The sequence below is a fragment of the Suncus etruscus genome, chromosome 3 (genome assembly GCF_024139225.1).
Source record: "Suncus etruscus isolate mSunEtr1 chromosome 3, mSunEtr1.pri.cur, whole genome shotgun sequence".
NCBI lineage: Eukaryota > Metazoa > Chordata > Mammalia > Eulipotyphla > Soricidae > Suncus > Suncus etruscus.
The window spans coordinates 146,896,633-146,912,806 of record NC_064850.1 but is presented as its reverse complement, the minus strand read 5'-3'; the positions used below and the strand labels follow the sequence as shown (position 1 = coordinate 146,912,806).

General features: G+C 40.9%; 1 protein-coding gene across 1 annotated transcript in view; it reads right to left on the bottom strand.

Moving 5' to 3' along the window:
• Positions 1–16,174, bottom strand: part of NDC80 (NDC80 kinetochore complex component) — a 37,095-nt gene that overhangs the window by 12,191 nt on the left and 8,730 nt on the right. Inside the window, exons 7-12 of the mRNA XM_049770058.1 lie at positions 14,742–14,831; positions 12,560–12,653; positions 10,290–10,396; positions 8,634–8,778; positions 6,096–6,301; positions 2,193–2,345 (exon numbers count right to left, since the gene is read on the bottom strand). Coding sequence (XP_049626015.1) covers positions 2,193–2,345; positions 6,096–6,301; positions 8,634–8,778; positions 10,290–10,396; positions 12,560–12,653; positions 14,742–14,831 — 795 coding nt within the window. The remainder of the gene's footprint in view (positions 1–2,192; positions 2,346–6,095; positions 6,302–8,633; positions 8,779–10,289; positions 10,397–12,559; positions 12,654–14,741; positions 14,832–16,174) is intronic.

Genomic DNA, 16,174 nt, shown 5'->3' with positions numbered 1-16,174 from the left:
GTATACTTAGCTTAATGCAGGTCTTTCTTGGAAACAATTCATATACTAGGTGATACTTTTATGGTATATTCTCTAAATGAATGAGTTTTAATTCTCTCAACCATTGTTTTTGTGCCACAGCCAGTTATGTTCAGGCATTATTGCTGGCTCTACTCAGGATCACTCGATTGATCAGGGTGGTTGTGGTGGTGTTGGGATGACATACCATTAAGGGCAACTAACCTGGGTTGGCTGTGTGCACGGCAAGAGCCCTATCTGCAGTACTATCACTCCAATTTCTCAATTACTTTGTTTTACAATTACGTATTTGTATTTCTTTGTGGGAACTAGTCACTGTCATTCCATTAGAGTAACTGAGTAAATAACATAACTGAAGATTCAGTCTGCAAAGAAACAAGATTAGATAGACATAATAATATGAAAAAATGTAGGAGTATATGTTCGTTTTAGGCCATACTGGGCAGTGTTAAGGGTTTACTCCTAACTCTGATCAGAGATTACTCTGTGTAGTGTGTAGGAGAGTAAATGTGGTGCTAAGGAACAAAGTACATAAGTAAATTTAAGTAAATTGGGGGCTGGAGCAATAGCACAGTAGGTAGGACAGTTGCCTTGAATGCAGCAGACCCTCATTAGATCCCTGGCATCCCATGTGGACTCCGGCCTGCCAGTGGTAATTACTGAGCACAGAGTCAGAAGTAACTCCTGAATGCTGCCTGGTATGGCCTCAACACAAAAACAAAAACCAAAAAAGTATGTTCAATACTTTAACCCCTGTACTATCTCTAAGATCCTTTATGTTTATCTTGTGATATTAATATTTAACACAATATTTTACTACATCTCATTATTATTATTTTTTAACTGGGGTGATAGAGGCCAGAGAGATAATATAAAGGATGAGGCATTTGTCTTGCATATGGTCCCCTGAGAACTACCAGGAGTGAGTGTTGAGCAAAGAACTAGGAGAAAACCCTGAGCATCACCTGGTGTGGCCCAAAATCAAACAAGCAAACAAAAATGAAACAAAACCAAAACCAAACCAAAAAACTCCAAAATAAACTGAGGTGATAGTCACAATTATATGATTAAGTAAAATGGAATAACAAAATTAACTTTTTTTTTTGGGGGGGCCACACCTGGTGGTGATCAGGGCAGATACCTCTGGCTTTGTGTTCTGGCATCATTCCTGGAAATGTTTGGGGGACCATGTGGGGTAATTAAGTTGTTTGCATTGTAGGGCATATGGGATGCTGGGATTTGAACCACCGATCTTCTGCATGAAAGGCAAACCTTACCTCCCTGCTATCTCTACGGCCCCTCATGTGCATCTTTCTTTCTTTCTTTTTTTTTTTTTTGTTTTTGGGCCACATCCGGGGGTGCTCAGGGGTTACTCCTGCCTATCTGCTCAGGAATAGCTCCTGGCAGTCATGAGGGGGGTGGGTGGGGGATGACCAACCACCTTTGGTCCTGGGACGGCTGCTTGCAAGGAAACGCCACTGTGCTATCTCTCTGGCCCCTCCTAAACCAACTTTTTTTTTTTTGGTTTTTGGGTCACACCCGGCAGCACTCAGGGGTTCCTCCTGGCTCTACACTCAGAAATCACTCCTGGCAGGCACGGAGGACCATATGGGATGCCAGGATTCGAACCACCATCCTTCTGCATGGAAGGCAAACGCCTTACCTCCATGCTACCTCGCCGGCCCCTCATGTGCATCTTTCTGCCTGAAACTGTCCCACAGAGCACTCCTCTAAGTTTCCTATCTTTCAAGATTTTGTGGCAGGTTAACCATCTCTCTAGACTTTTCTCTTTACATAGAAAAAATGATCTTGTTAATCTTTATTTAAACTTTGAACACAGCACATCTATAGTATTAATATTATACTTTTTTCTTTTCTAAGGGGACTGAAAATAACCCAAAAATAAAGGTCAGATCATTGCATCATTATGATTGTGATGTTTGCTTTACATGTAATCAAATTTCTAATTGAACAGTTGAATAAACAAGTTAGAGAAAGGTAAGGTAATCCAGAGTAAGATATAATAGAAAGATTTCTATTCCAACAAGAGATGAAAAGTTTCAGTTTTAGTCCTGAGTAAATATGATGAAGCTTTAAGTCATAGCAACCAGACATAGATGTAAACAATAAATCAAGTTAGCACAGTTTTGAAGTGCTCGTCATTCATTACTTACATAAACTTGTGCTCTATATTTGACAAGGCAGCTGGCACCAGCTTCAGGATTAAACTTTATTTCAAAGTCATAACCTTTGGAGTTCTCAGCACCTTTCGGGATGAGTTTTAGTTTTCTAGCCAATTTATGATACTCTGATAATTGGGTTTCAATCTGTAAAAAAGAAACACATTCAGAAACATTAAAAGCAAATAGTACCATTTCATATGGCTTTCAATAGAAATTTCTGCAGTTTTATATAAAACATAGCTATTATTTAGTAGTTCATTAAATTGATATTTTGGGGGGTATAGTTTTAAAAGTCAAATTTTCCTCCTTTTAAAAAAGGGTGTTTTAAAACAAAGAATATTAAAAATTTTAATCCTGGGCTGGGCGGTGGCGCTAGAGGTAAGATGCCTGCCTTGCCTGTGCTAGGCTTGGACGGACCGCGGTTCGATCCCCTGGCTTCATATATGGTTCCCCAAGCCAGGAGGGACTTCTGAGCGCATAGCCAGGAGTAACCCCTGAGCGTCACTGGGTGTGGCCCAAAAACCAAAAAAAAAAAAAAAAAAAATTTTTGTTTTTGTTTTTGGGCCACACCCGTTTGACGCTCAGGGGTTACTCCTGGCTATGCGCTCAGAAATCGCCCCTGGCTTGGGGGGACCATATGGGACGCCGGGGGATCGAACTGCGGTCCTTCCTTGGCTAGCGCTTGCAAGGCAGACACCTTACCTCCAGCGCCACCTACCCGGCCCCCAAAATTTTTTTTTTAATTCCATTAAATCTCTAGAAAAGATAACACTTGATCATGTTATGACTAACAAATAGCAATAAGCTTATTGTACTTAGGTAACTAAGATTCACTTTTTGGAAGTGTTAGAGAGGTAAGCAAACAGAGTTTCATTAAGTAGAAAAATAAAACATTTTGGGGGCTGGAGAGAGAGCATGGAGGTAAGGCATTTGCCTTGCATGTGGAAGGACGGTAGTTCGAATCCTGGCATCCCATATGGTCCCCCGAGCCTGCCAGGAGCGATTTCTGAGTGTAGAGCCAGGAGGAACCCCTGAGCGCTGCCAAAAAAAAGAAAACCAAAAAAACACATTTTGGGTCAAAGAGATAGTTCATCAGACTGGGTGCATGATTAACACTGCTTGGAGCAACCTCATGAGCAAAGACCTGGAAGTAGCCCCAACATGAAAACAAAATTTTGGGGCCAGAGAATTTTCAGTGAGCAGAAGATAATGCTTTTATATGCAGGAGGTTCAAGTCTGATTTCTAGCACAATGTGATCCCTGGAATAGTACTAAATTATGCTACAGATATAGCTTACATGAATAATTCAATGCAGCAAATATCATTGTCTTATTTTATGAAACTATTGAAGACATTTCAATTTTAAACAACTACCATTATGATCTGTCAGCATCACAGCGGTAATAATCAGTCAACGAGGTAAGTCCCTCTACCAGCAAAATCATGACTTTGGGCTAGAGAGATAGAATGGCATTTGCCAAGTACTTGGCCGACCTGAGTTGGATCCTTGGCATTCCAATATAGTCCTGTACTATATTGTACTGCTGCCAGGAGTGATTTCTGAGGGCAGAGCCGGAAGTAACCCATGAGCATTACTGGGTATGGCTCCAAAGAGAAAACAAAAAGATTAAAATGTGATGAAGGCTCAGATTAACCTTTTTTTTTTTTCTTTTTGAGCCATACCCAGTGGTGCTCAGGGGTTACTCCTGGCTCTGTGCCCAGAAACCGCTCCTGGCTTGGGGGACCATATGAGTCGTTGGGGGTGTGTGTGGTGGTGGTGGGAGATCAAACTGTGGTCCGTCCGTCCTAGGTTAGCGTGTACAAGGCAGATGCCCCACCGTTTGCACCACTGCTCCAGCCCCTAAATTCAGAGGTCTCAAACTCAATTTACCTGGGGGCCACAGGAGGCAAAGTCAGAGTGATCCTTGAGTGCAAAGTCAGTAGTAAGCCTTGAACATTGGGGAGTGTGTGACCCAAACAACTAAAACAAAACAAAACAAGATTCCTCTAGGGCAGGGCCACAAAATGTTGTACGGAGGGCCGCAAACGGCCCACGCGGGCCGCGAGTTTGAGACCCCTGCTAAATTGTTCATTTGGTCAAGTTTAGAGAATAGACATAAGGGTTAGGAGGTCTAGTAAGGGTAGGAAGTTCACCACAAAGACTAGTGAGTGCAGTCAGATTAGAGAAAGAACTACTAGGCCAATAATAGTAGAAATTATTTACTCTGGACAAGAACTCAATATGGAAAAGCGACAAAATTACATGCTAGGCACTCCTCCATTGATAATAGTGTAGACCACAGTGTCAAAAAGTGAAGAAAAAGAAAAAGAGGAGTGGAGGGTGCGAGAGGAGGAGAAAACGGGGGAGACAGACAAAATGCCTGCCCTAGAGACTGGTGGTATGGAGTTGGAGGATGAAATGGAAATGGGATATCATTGTCGGGAAGCATGCACTGTTAAGGATAGTCTATATTATATGACTGAAACCTAACAATGAGTGAATGAAAGCCAACAATTTTGTAACCACGATGCTTAAATAAAGTAATTAAAAATAAAAGGACACGGCCAAAGAGATAGCATGGAGGCATTTTTGCCTTGCATACAGAAGGATGGCGGTTCGAATCCTGGCATTTCACATGGTCCCCCGAGCCTGCCAGGAGCAATTTCTGAGCGTGAAGCTAGGAGTAACCCCTGAGTTGGGTGTGACCCAAAACCAAAACCAAACCCCCCCCAAAAAAAGAATTAAATATCCAACCAATAGCCAACATCACTGAAATCATGAGATCCAGACTTTAACAACCAAACTTAAAAAAGATGTCTGTTATTGGAGTCAGAGCGCTGGCGCAAGTGGGAGGGCATCTGTCTTGCATGCGCTAATCTAGGACGGGCCAAGGTTTGATCTCCCAGTGTCCCATATGGTTCCTCAACCCAGGAGCGATTTCTGAGCACATAGCCAGGAGTAATCCCTGAACATCCCCGGGTATGGCCCAAAACCAAAAACAAACAAACAAAAAATGTGTCTGTTATTGTGGCAGACTGCAAGAGGGATGGAGGTATGTGATGGACCCTGGGAACATTGGTGTAGGCTGTCAACCACTGATGGTGGGATTGGTCCTAAAACATTGTTATGTCTAAAACCTGACTGTAAAGAACTTAGTAAATCACAATGGTGTCAATTAAAAAAATAAGGCTTTGTTTTTGAGCCACACCTGGTAATGCTCAGGGGTTACTCCTGGCTCTGCACTCAGGAATTACTACTCCTGGTAATGCTCAGGGAAGCTTATGGAATGATGGGGGATTAAAAATGCTAGGCTGTGTGCAAGAAAAAAGGCTCTATCTGCTGTACTATTTCTCTGACCCCTAGGTCACTGAATTTGAAGGAAAGAAATTTTGGTGTTATTAGTTGAGATCTAAGGGATAAGTATGTTTAATTCATTTTTATTATTTAATTTACTTTTGTTTTTACATTTTGAGGAATCTTCAAACAAAAATTTGTGTTGCCAGGGATTCAAACCAGAGTCAGTCATTGCAGCTGTATGCACAGTTAGTGCTCCAACTTCCCTTACTTACTCAAGTTCTGGCTGCAGGGTAATATGCTTTACTAAAATGTCAATGTTAAAAGTGCTGGCACTTTTTTTTTAATGCTGAAATTTTTTTTTTGGTCACACCTGGCAGCGCTTGGGGGACCTATGGGATGCTGGGATTCGAACCACCGTTCTTCTGCATGCAAGGCAAATGTTCTTGCCTCCATGCTATCTCTCTGGCCCCAATGCTGACATGTTTTTATCCCTTCAACAAATTAATTTTACACTTTGAGTTAAGGTTGACAGACCTTTACAAATATTAAATATTGTCTTTGATTTGCTGCCACCCTGGAAAATGGTAGGACTTACTGCCTCTTTGCCTCTGGCATATTTTAGTTCCTCATTCCACAACTGCTGTTGTTCAGCCTCCAGGTCCTTAGTTAATTTATTAATGGTCTGCTGCAATGCATTTTTTTCATGATTTATTCTCTCAATGTCTGCAACTGAGTACTTCTGGTTGTCCACAATATTCTCTAGTCGAGTATTCTCCTGTTTTACTGCTTCATATTCTAATTCTGCATGGGAAAAATTTTAATTTAAAATTTAAGCAATTATTTATTAATACTGATCAAGATGCTTTATTTAAATAAATTTGATCCCACATATAAATAAAAAAAGACACAATCTAAGCTTTATGTTAGAACCTTACTTCTCTATTGGTTTGTTACAGGTTTCACAACTTTACAGAAAAAAACAAATAGCTATGTATATAACGATTAATATCATTAAGAGCAAGTCTGTCAGTAACCAATTCAAATGCTTTAACATTCTTTTTTTTGTTTTTGTTTTTGGGTCACATCCTGCAGCACTCAGTGGTTACTCCTGGCTCTGCGCTCAGGAATCACTCCTGGCAGGCTTGGGGGACCACATGGGATGCCGGGCTTCAAACCACCGTCCTTCTGCATGCAAGCAAATGCCCTACCTCCATGCTATCTCTCCGGCCCCACATTCTTTAACATTCTTTTTTTTTTGAAGTTGCTCCTGGCTTGGGGGACCATATGGGACGCCAGGGGATCGAACCACCGTCTGTCCAAGGCTAGCGCAGGCAAGGCAGGCACCTTACCTCTAGCGCCACTGCCCGGCCCCAAACAAATTCTTTCTTTCTTTTTTTTTTTTTTGTGGTTTTTGGTTCACACCCGGCAGTGCTCAGGGGTTATTCCTGGCTCCAGGCTCAGAAATTGTTCCTGGCAGGCACAGGGGACCATATGGGATGCAGGATCTGAACCGATGACCTCCTGCATGAAAGGCAAACGCCTTACCTCCATGCTATCTCTCCGGCCTTTAACATTCTTTTTTTTTTTTTTTTTTTTTGGTTTTTGGGCCACACCCGTTTGACGCTCAGGGGTTACTCCTGGCTATGTGCTCAGAAATCGCCCCTGGCTTGGGGGGGCCATATGGGACGCCGGGGGATCGAACCGCGGTCCTTCCTTGGCTGGCGCTTACAAGGCAGACACCTTACCTCCAGCGCCACCTACCCGGCCCCTAACATTCTTAAGAACATGATGTCTTGTAACAAATCAGAAAACCTACAAATTTTTCACAAATTCATTATTTTATTTTTTGTTGTTGTTTGTTTTTGGGTCACACCCGGTAGTGCTCAGGGGTTACTTCTGGCTCCACGCTCAGACATTGCTCCTGGCAGGCTTGGGAGATCATATGGGACGCCCGATTTCAAACCAATGATCTTCTGCATGAAAGGCAAACGCCTTACCTCCATGCTATTTCTCCGGCCCCACAAATTTATTGTTTTGAAAAATTCCCTTTCAACCTCTTTTCTTTGGTGTTTTGATGACAGTGAAGGGCTGTGGTGTACACCCTGCCTGGCTATGGTGTACACCCATTTTTAGTAGCGGTGTTCATATACCAGGTTGTATTGTATGTAAGGTTGGCTATATCACCAGGTGTTTGCATGTACCTTCACCATGGGTTGCACTCTTAGTGAGGCAACCAAAACAACAACTATGTTGTTTGCCGGAAGTTACTGAGGTGTTCACACCTGTATTTGATAAGTGTTGGACTTCTGGGCCATTGTCCCACATGCCTTTTTTTTAGTGCAGCATTTACCAGGATTGAAGCCTTTTCTGTAGTACTTGTATACCTGACTGTGGTATGCTCAGATATCCTTTATGGCACCAAAGATTACAGAGTAGAGAGCTGCCAGGATTATACTTGGAATTATGGGACTGAGGAATTTGTGAACATACACATATAAGGCAGGAGCTCTCAGCTACTACACTCTTCTTCAAACCACTAATTTAACATTTTTCCATTATACATTTCCTCAACCCCACATTAGCTGGTGCTCACGGCTACTCCTGGCTTACTGCCCAGGGGTTCTTTGCAGTGTCTGGGGAACCAGATGTTACCAGGGATTGAATCTGGGCCTCTACAGCTCAGCCTCTTGATCTATCGATAGCTCCAATCCCCCAACTTATTCTTATTTTAGTTACATTTCAAGGTGTCATTAGATATTAACCACTGAGGTTAGGCTTGTGATTTGTCTATAAAAATTTGCAATTAAGAATTGTGTGGTGGGGCCGGAGAGATAGCATGGAGGTAAGGCGTTTGCCTTTCATGCAGAAGGTCACTGGTTCGAATCCCGGCATCCCATACAGTCCCCCGAGCCTGCCAGGAGCGAGTTCTGAATGTGGAGCCAGGAGTAACCCGTAAGCGCTGCTGGGCGTGACCCAAAAACCCAAAAAAAAAAAAAAATTGTGTGGAAGAAAACATGATATATATATATATACATATAAACAGCATGTGCCATGCATATCAAAAAGAGGAAGAAAAGTAATAAAATTAAAAAAGCAAAATGAGAATAAATTCTTTAGAATTAGTTCTGCTTACCTATTCTAGAAATTTCTTCATCAAGACCACTCACTTTTTGGTTAAGAATGGCCGAGTGAGACTCCAAATTGCTTATATATGCCTGATATTTTTGAACATCTGCTTGTAAGGAAACTTTTAACTTTCTTAATGACTCTAGACGATTCTTAAAAAAAAAAAAAAGGAAAGAAATTAGTTACTTTCATTAACAACCATTCTATATATGCTTTATTTGAAAGTAAAGTAATATTATTTGATTTCAGAGTAAGAGTTTTTCCTTTATCTTTTATTAAAAAAACTTTTTTGTTTGGCTTTGGGCCATATCTAGTGGCCCCAAATCAGGGCACTGCTGGCTGGGCTCAGGCTACATCTGTGATGCTGGGAATCAAAGTGCCTTAACCCCTGTGCTTTCTGTCCCTTCCTTCCATTTAGGACTGTAAAGTATAATACTGTTAATGGCAGTTTCAAGCATACATTGTTCCATCACCACACCCACACCAGAGTATCCTCTTTTCTCTTCCAATATCTCAAAAAACCCCTTCCTTACACCCTATTTCCTTGCCAGGTAAGCTCAGTTTGATCAAGTCTCATGTGTTGTTGTCTTTGGCCATCTGTTGCTTTTTTATTAGGTTAAGTCAATAAAAACAAAAGGGGACCTTACTGTCATTATTTACTTAAGAAGCACTTTTCATTTTTGCAGGGCACCTAAGTAATTGGTGATAGTTGGCCACTGATAATCGATCAGTGTGATACCCAGAGAGCTGAGATGGAAGTTTAATGTTCAGGACTGGCTCTCTGATGTTGCTCAGGCCCAGTGGTGTTTGCGTACCAACCAGGCGACCCTGGTTCAAGGGCCAGGATGCTCATATCCAAAGGTACTGGGGTGGGAGGGTCATGGGATTTCTGGGAATGAACTTAGGGTCTCAAAAATGCCTCTAGCCCTTTGAGTTATTCCCCGACTCCCTACACACCTTAAGATGTTATTTTTCTAAGGGGCCGGAGAGATAGCATGGAGGTAAGACGTTTGCCTTTCATGCAGGAGGTCATTGGTTCGAATCCTGGTGCCCCATATGGTCCCCCGTGCCTGCCAGGAGCAATTTCTGAGCCTGGAGCCAGGAATAACCCCTGAGCACTGCCGGGTGTGACCCAAAAACCACACACAAAAAAAAAAGTTATTTTTCTAAAAATTTGTATGAACAGAAAAAGTCAAAGGTCAAATAAAATAGGGGCCAAGTAGCACAAATACTTAAAATGTGATCATTTACATGATAGTCTAGAGCACTTCAGTTATAACACACAACATGAAATTAGAAACCTGGACATTAGCTTTTAGAAAGGTCTAGAATATATTACATACTATCATAATTTATCATTCCCTTTTCATTAGTCACAACATTCAGAGCCTATTATAAATGTGTTCTCTTGAGGTCTGTAACCTGGGAACCTTGTTCAAAAGACTCATTGGCCATATGTAAATAGGTAAGACTCTTTCATCAGCTCAGCATCATTAGTCCAAGATCACAGGGGAAAATAAAGCTCTAGAGAAAGTGGATGTAAAAAAAATTTAACCTTTTAAGAATATATATTTTAAAATCTATTTTTTAGTTTTTTGTTAAAGAAACAGTTGGTATTTTATTCAAGATATAAAAAAGGAACTAAGTAATCATGTTCACTCACCGGCTCTTTTTCTTTTTCTTGTTCCAATCTTGCAATCTGTTCATTCAATGCTTTGTTTTTGGCTGCTAATGACTCCAGCTTGGAAGCATCAACATTAAATAAATCCTCTGGAGACAAAACCCAAACACAGAGTCAGATCTTCAATGTGCTGAGAACATTCTTCCACAGGGTTTCATCACTCCTCTTTCCTCTTTTCCCTTTTTATCATTATTCAAAAAAGTATCAATGGAGGCCATCCTATCCTTTATTCTTTTCCCTATTATCTGTCACCATTTGACTAAAGTTGTTCTTCCCTTTTTTTTTTGTTTTTTTCGGCTACACCTGGTGATGCTCAGGGGTTACTCCTGGCTATGCGCTCAGAAATCGCTCCTGGCTTGGGGGAACATATGGGACACAAGGGGATCGAACAGCGGTCTATCCTAGGTTAGCCTGTGCAAGGCAGATGCCCTACCGCTTGTGCCACCGCTCCGGCCTTTAAGTTGTTCATTTGATTATTCTAATACAACATGAACTCATAAAAGAGCAGGAATTTATTTATGTTTCCCGCCATCCCCGACATTGGGAGGTGCTCAGGGTTTACTCATCGTTCAATAGTTAGAATCATTCCAAGGTAGTTGGGGACCAAATGTGGTGCCTGGCATCAAGCCTACGTCAGTTGTGTGCTTAAGGCAAGTGCCTTAACCACTGTACTATATCTTTGGCTAAAGGACAGTAACTTTTTTTTTATATATATACAAAATCTTGGGGCCGGAGAATTAGCATGGAGGTAAGGCGTTTGCCTTTCATGCAGAAGGTCATTGGTTCGAATCCCGGCATCCCATATGGTCCCCTGTGCCTGCCAGGAGCAATTTCTGAGCATGGAGCCAGGAATAACCCGAGCACTGCTGGGTGTGACCCAAAAACCACCCACACCCACACCCACACAAATATATATACATATATACACAAAATCTTTATTTAAGCACCATGATTACAAGCATGATTGTAGCTGGGTTTCAGTCATAAACAGAACACCCCCTTCACCAGTGCAACATTCTTACCACCAATGCCCCTCCCTCCTTCCCAACCCCTGCCTGCATCTGAGACAGGCATTTTACTTCTCTCACTCATTAAGATGGTCGTGATAGTTGTTATTGTAGTTATTTCCCTAACCGCATCACTACTCTTTGTGGTGAGCTTCAGATTGAGCTGGTCCTTCTGGCCTTTATCTCAATTGTCTATGGGGATTATTACAATAATGTCCTTAATTTTTCTTAAAACCCATAGATCAGTGAGACTATTCTGCGTCTATCTCTCCCTGTGATTTATTTCACTCAGTATAATAGATTCCATGTCCATCCATGTATAGGAAAATGTCATGACTTCATCTCTCCTGACAGCTGCATAATATTCCACTGTGTATATGTATCACGGTTTCTTTAGCCTAATTTTTATTTCTGATTTTCTACTGTAACTGTGATCTTTTAGTAGTGGTTGACACCCTGTAGATACAGTTAATGTTGTTTGAAAGAAATGAACACACTTTAGAAAATTAATTATAAACAGAAACAGGGAAATACATACATAGTACATGCTTCTCTATTTAATCATTATACATTTTCTTCCTTGATTATCATTTCCCTTGCTCTCTTTCTCATGTTGACAAGCTAAAGTTGTTTTGGCTATTCTTTAAAAAGGCCTGCCCATGGGAATATGAGGGAATAATTTCACTTTTCTGCTCTTAGAGGCAAGGTGATACTATTTTGAATAATTTCATTGTTTTTAGAGAAACAGCTTTAAATATCTTAGGTTCTTCTATATTCTCTACTATTTTGGCATTTGTGTACAAGAGTATTTGAAAGAAGGAAAAACAATGTAGAATAATAATTCTGGAACATTTTAGAGTTAGCCAGTAAATACTGGGGGTTACTAGATGATAGTTAACTGGTACTTTCACTTATCAAGTAACAAAGGGGAAATTTTTATTTAGTAACAGTATACAGATAACAATATTTGTTGATTAAATGTTATGGTCTAGATAGTGTTTGGTACTTGGTATACTTTGCCATTTAAATTGCAAAAATACATTAATTTGTGACAGGTCATGTAATCGGGAGAGTTATGCTTCAGGGCTGATTCTCATATCAGTATTCTTCTCTACCAAAGAAATGATGAACGTACAAATAAATAACATCGACATGCACTTGAAGTAGTAGCTCACATTCTCTAATTCTATGAGCAATGTTAGCTAAAAAGCTCAAAGTAACCAAACAAGGAAGGAGAGCACTTACTTAACTTCGACTGCAGTTCTGCAGTCATCTCATCAAAGCAGTCTGCACCGGTCATGAAACTCTCATAGCATTTTATGGTGTAGTCCAAAAATAACTGATTGGATCAAACAGATTTAAAACAAAGACAGTATTTTCTATTTAGTTTGCTACACTCTATACAACAGACTCATACTTGGTTAAACATACTTAGCAAATTTTAAGGTCAAACAAGGGGCCCGGAGAGATAGCACAGCGGCATTTGCCTTGCAAGCAGCAAATCCAGGACCAAAGATGGTTGGTTCAAATCCCGGTGTCCCATATGGTCCCTCGTGCCTGCCAGGAGCTATTTCTGAGCAGACAGCCAGGAGTAACCCCTGAGCACCGCTGGGTGTGGCCCAAAAACCAAAAAACCAAAAACCAAAAAAAAAAAAAAAAAAAAAAAAAAAGAAGGTCAAACAAGGAAGCTTCTTTTTTCACTGTGTATAGGGGGCACACCTAGTGATACTAGGGGATTATTCCTGGCTTTGCACTCAGAAATCACTCCTGGTAGTGTTCATGGGGCCTTACAGGATCCCAGGGATCATATCCAGATCGGCTGGGTGCAAGATAATTGCCCTACCCCCTGTACTATCACTCTGGTCCCAAACAAGGTAACATGGAGAAGAATTACATGTCTCCTGGGACAAACTAATCCCTCTGTGCTAGTCCTGTGCTTACAAGCAACCTATGACTTGACTGATACAGGAGGAGCTTGGAATAGGTAGCATGAGTATTTCTCTGACAAGATTAACTGTTTAAAATAAAGAACTTAAGATCAGAATATGAGTGTGGGTCTCTTTCTTTGAGGAACAGATAAATCTAGTCTAGTATATATTTATTGCTCTACGAGAGGATGCGAGGACAATTTTCTCACGAGTAAGATCAAAAGCTGCTTCTCCATCAAAGAACATTTTTTATTTAATCAAGGGGCACAGTCATTCTTTGGAAGTAAATGGAAAAAAAAAGACAATGGCATCTTTGTACTATATCCTAGACAGTATTGAAAAATGAACGACGATTAGAATTAAAGTAGGGAGATTAGGATTTTCTTCTAAGAATCTATGTGATTTGTCTTTTACATATGGATGGGCCTTTAGTAGATAATTTTAATATTCACCTTATAGTTGATGTTTATTCCATTTGAATAATGTATGTAATGCATTATTTTTTTTAAGAAAACAGGGTAAAGTTACAAAATTTAGCTCCAATAAAGTAAAATTTAGACTTTCTTTTTTTCTCAGTCATATCTGAAAAGATACCCTGATTTGAGTAGCAATATAACCTAAAGGATAAGATAGAGCAGGAGAGACAGTTCCAATGAAGTACATTAGGATGCATATAGGGTTTGATCCCTGACACTGCATAGTCCTCTTTGTTTTTGGGTTTTGGGCTGCAACTGGTGATGCTCAGGGGTTACTCCTGGCTATGCGCTCAGAAATGGCTCCTGGCTTGGGGGACTGTATGGGATGCCGGGGATCGAACTGATGTCTGTCCCTGGTCAGTTGTGTGCAAGGCCCTACTGCTGTGCTATCGCTCTGGCCCCTGCATAGTCCTTTTGGCAAAAGTAATCCCTGAATACTGTTGGAGAACAAATACCAAAAATAACAAACAAAAATTGGAAAATTCTACACACAGTATTAAAGACTCATACTGTTATGGTTTATAATAATAACAAATTATATTAAATAACTGCCATTATTGGTATGTTCATTCTAAAAACATTAGTCAATAGCAATAGCATTTAATGATGTATTCTAATTTTCTTTCTTTTTTTTTTTTTTGTTTTTGGGTCACACCCGGCGGTGCTCAGGGGTTATTCCTGGCTCCATGCTCAGAAATTGCTCCTGGCAGGCACGGGGGACCATATGGGATGCTGGGATTCGAACTGATGACCTCCTGCATGAAAGGCAAACGCCTTACCTCCATGCTATCTCTCCGGCCCCCATTGCACTTCTTTTTAATCTCAGTAAAATACTTCAAATCTCTGAGTCCAGTTCATTTTAAAAAATTAGAATGTGACTCCAGAAGTAACTTCATTGACCAATATCTAAAAAGTTTTAAATTATTATTCAGGGGCCAAAGAAACAGGCTTTACAAAAGAATATGTAGAGCTTATATATTTAGCTGAATAGCAAGATAATTCCAATGCTTATGGTAAAGATACCTTATTATGCATAATTCCATCTTCAGTTTCTTCTCCCCAAGGCAATCCATCATCAAATACAGGTGAGCTTTCTTTCATGGCATTATATAACTAAAGGGTACACAAGAAATATTATACATTGATATAAGGGGCTGGAGAGATCGTACAGTGGTAAGGCACTTGCCATGTATGCAGCTCAATGGGTTTGATCCCCAGCATCCCAGGTGATCCTCTAAGCACCATCAGGATCAACTCTTAAGCATAGAGCTAGGTGTGGTCCAAAAACCAAACCAAAAAACATTAAAACGAAAACCACACTTCATGTTCTTTCGAATTAGTTTTACTATTACTTTCAGCAAATTTACATAATTGCTTCAGAGATTATTTTAATGACTTAAATATAGTTATTTCTGTATTTCAGTGACTAACTCAGAATTATGAAACTATGGGCTCTATATTGAGTACTATCTTCACAGTAAAATAACTTGGTCATTGACAACGATGATCATTAATCATGATCTAGTGGAATTTATCACTGGGATGCAATAAATGTGATACCCATTCTATTCTCAATAAAATAAAAGAAAAAAATTCACAATCATTTCTAAGAGATGCAGAAAAAGCATATGAGAATTTTCAACAGTTTATTCTTTTTATTGGTTTTTGGGTTACACCCAGCAGCGCTCAGGGGCTACTCCTGGCAGGCTCGGGGGACCAGATGGGATGCTGGGATTCAAACCATGGTCCTTCTGCATGCCAGGCAAATGCCCTACCTCCATGTTATCTCTCTGGCCCAATACTTCTTTTTTTTTTGGTTTTTGGGCCATACCCGTTTGACGCTCAGGGGTTACTCCTGGCTTGGGGGGGACCATATGGGGCGCCGGGGGATCGAACCACGGTCTGTCCTACGCTAGCGCTTGCAAGGTAGACACCTTACCTCTAGCGCCACCTTCCTGGGCCCTCAATACCTTTTCTTTTAAACTCCATACCCAATGGTCCTCAGGGCTTACTCCTGGCTGTGCTCATAGATCACTTTATTTTTGTTTTTGGGCCATACCTAGTGGTACTAAAGGGTTACTTCTAGCTGTGCACTCAGAAATCTCTCCTGGCAGGCTCGGGAGACTGGACAAACTGGCACCCAAGGCTACTAATATTCCTCTCACTCTCCATAATTACAGTGCCCACAGAGGGTGGCAGTGCTCACTTGAGGAAGCACTAAAAGTGGGCTGAAGAGATAGCACTGCAGTAGGGCATTTGCCTTGCACGCGACCAACCCTAGACGAACCCCTGGTTCAAATCCCGGCACCCTACGTGGTCCCCTGTGCCTGCCAGGAGCGATATCTGAGTGCAGAGTTGGGAGTAACCCCCCCCCCCCAAAATAAAACAAAACAAGGAAGCACTAAAAATAGCATGAGTTCTCTCTCTCTCTCTCTTTCTTTCTTTCTTTCTTTCTT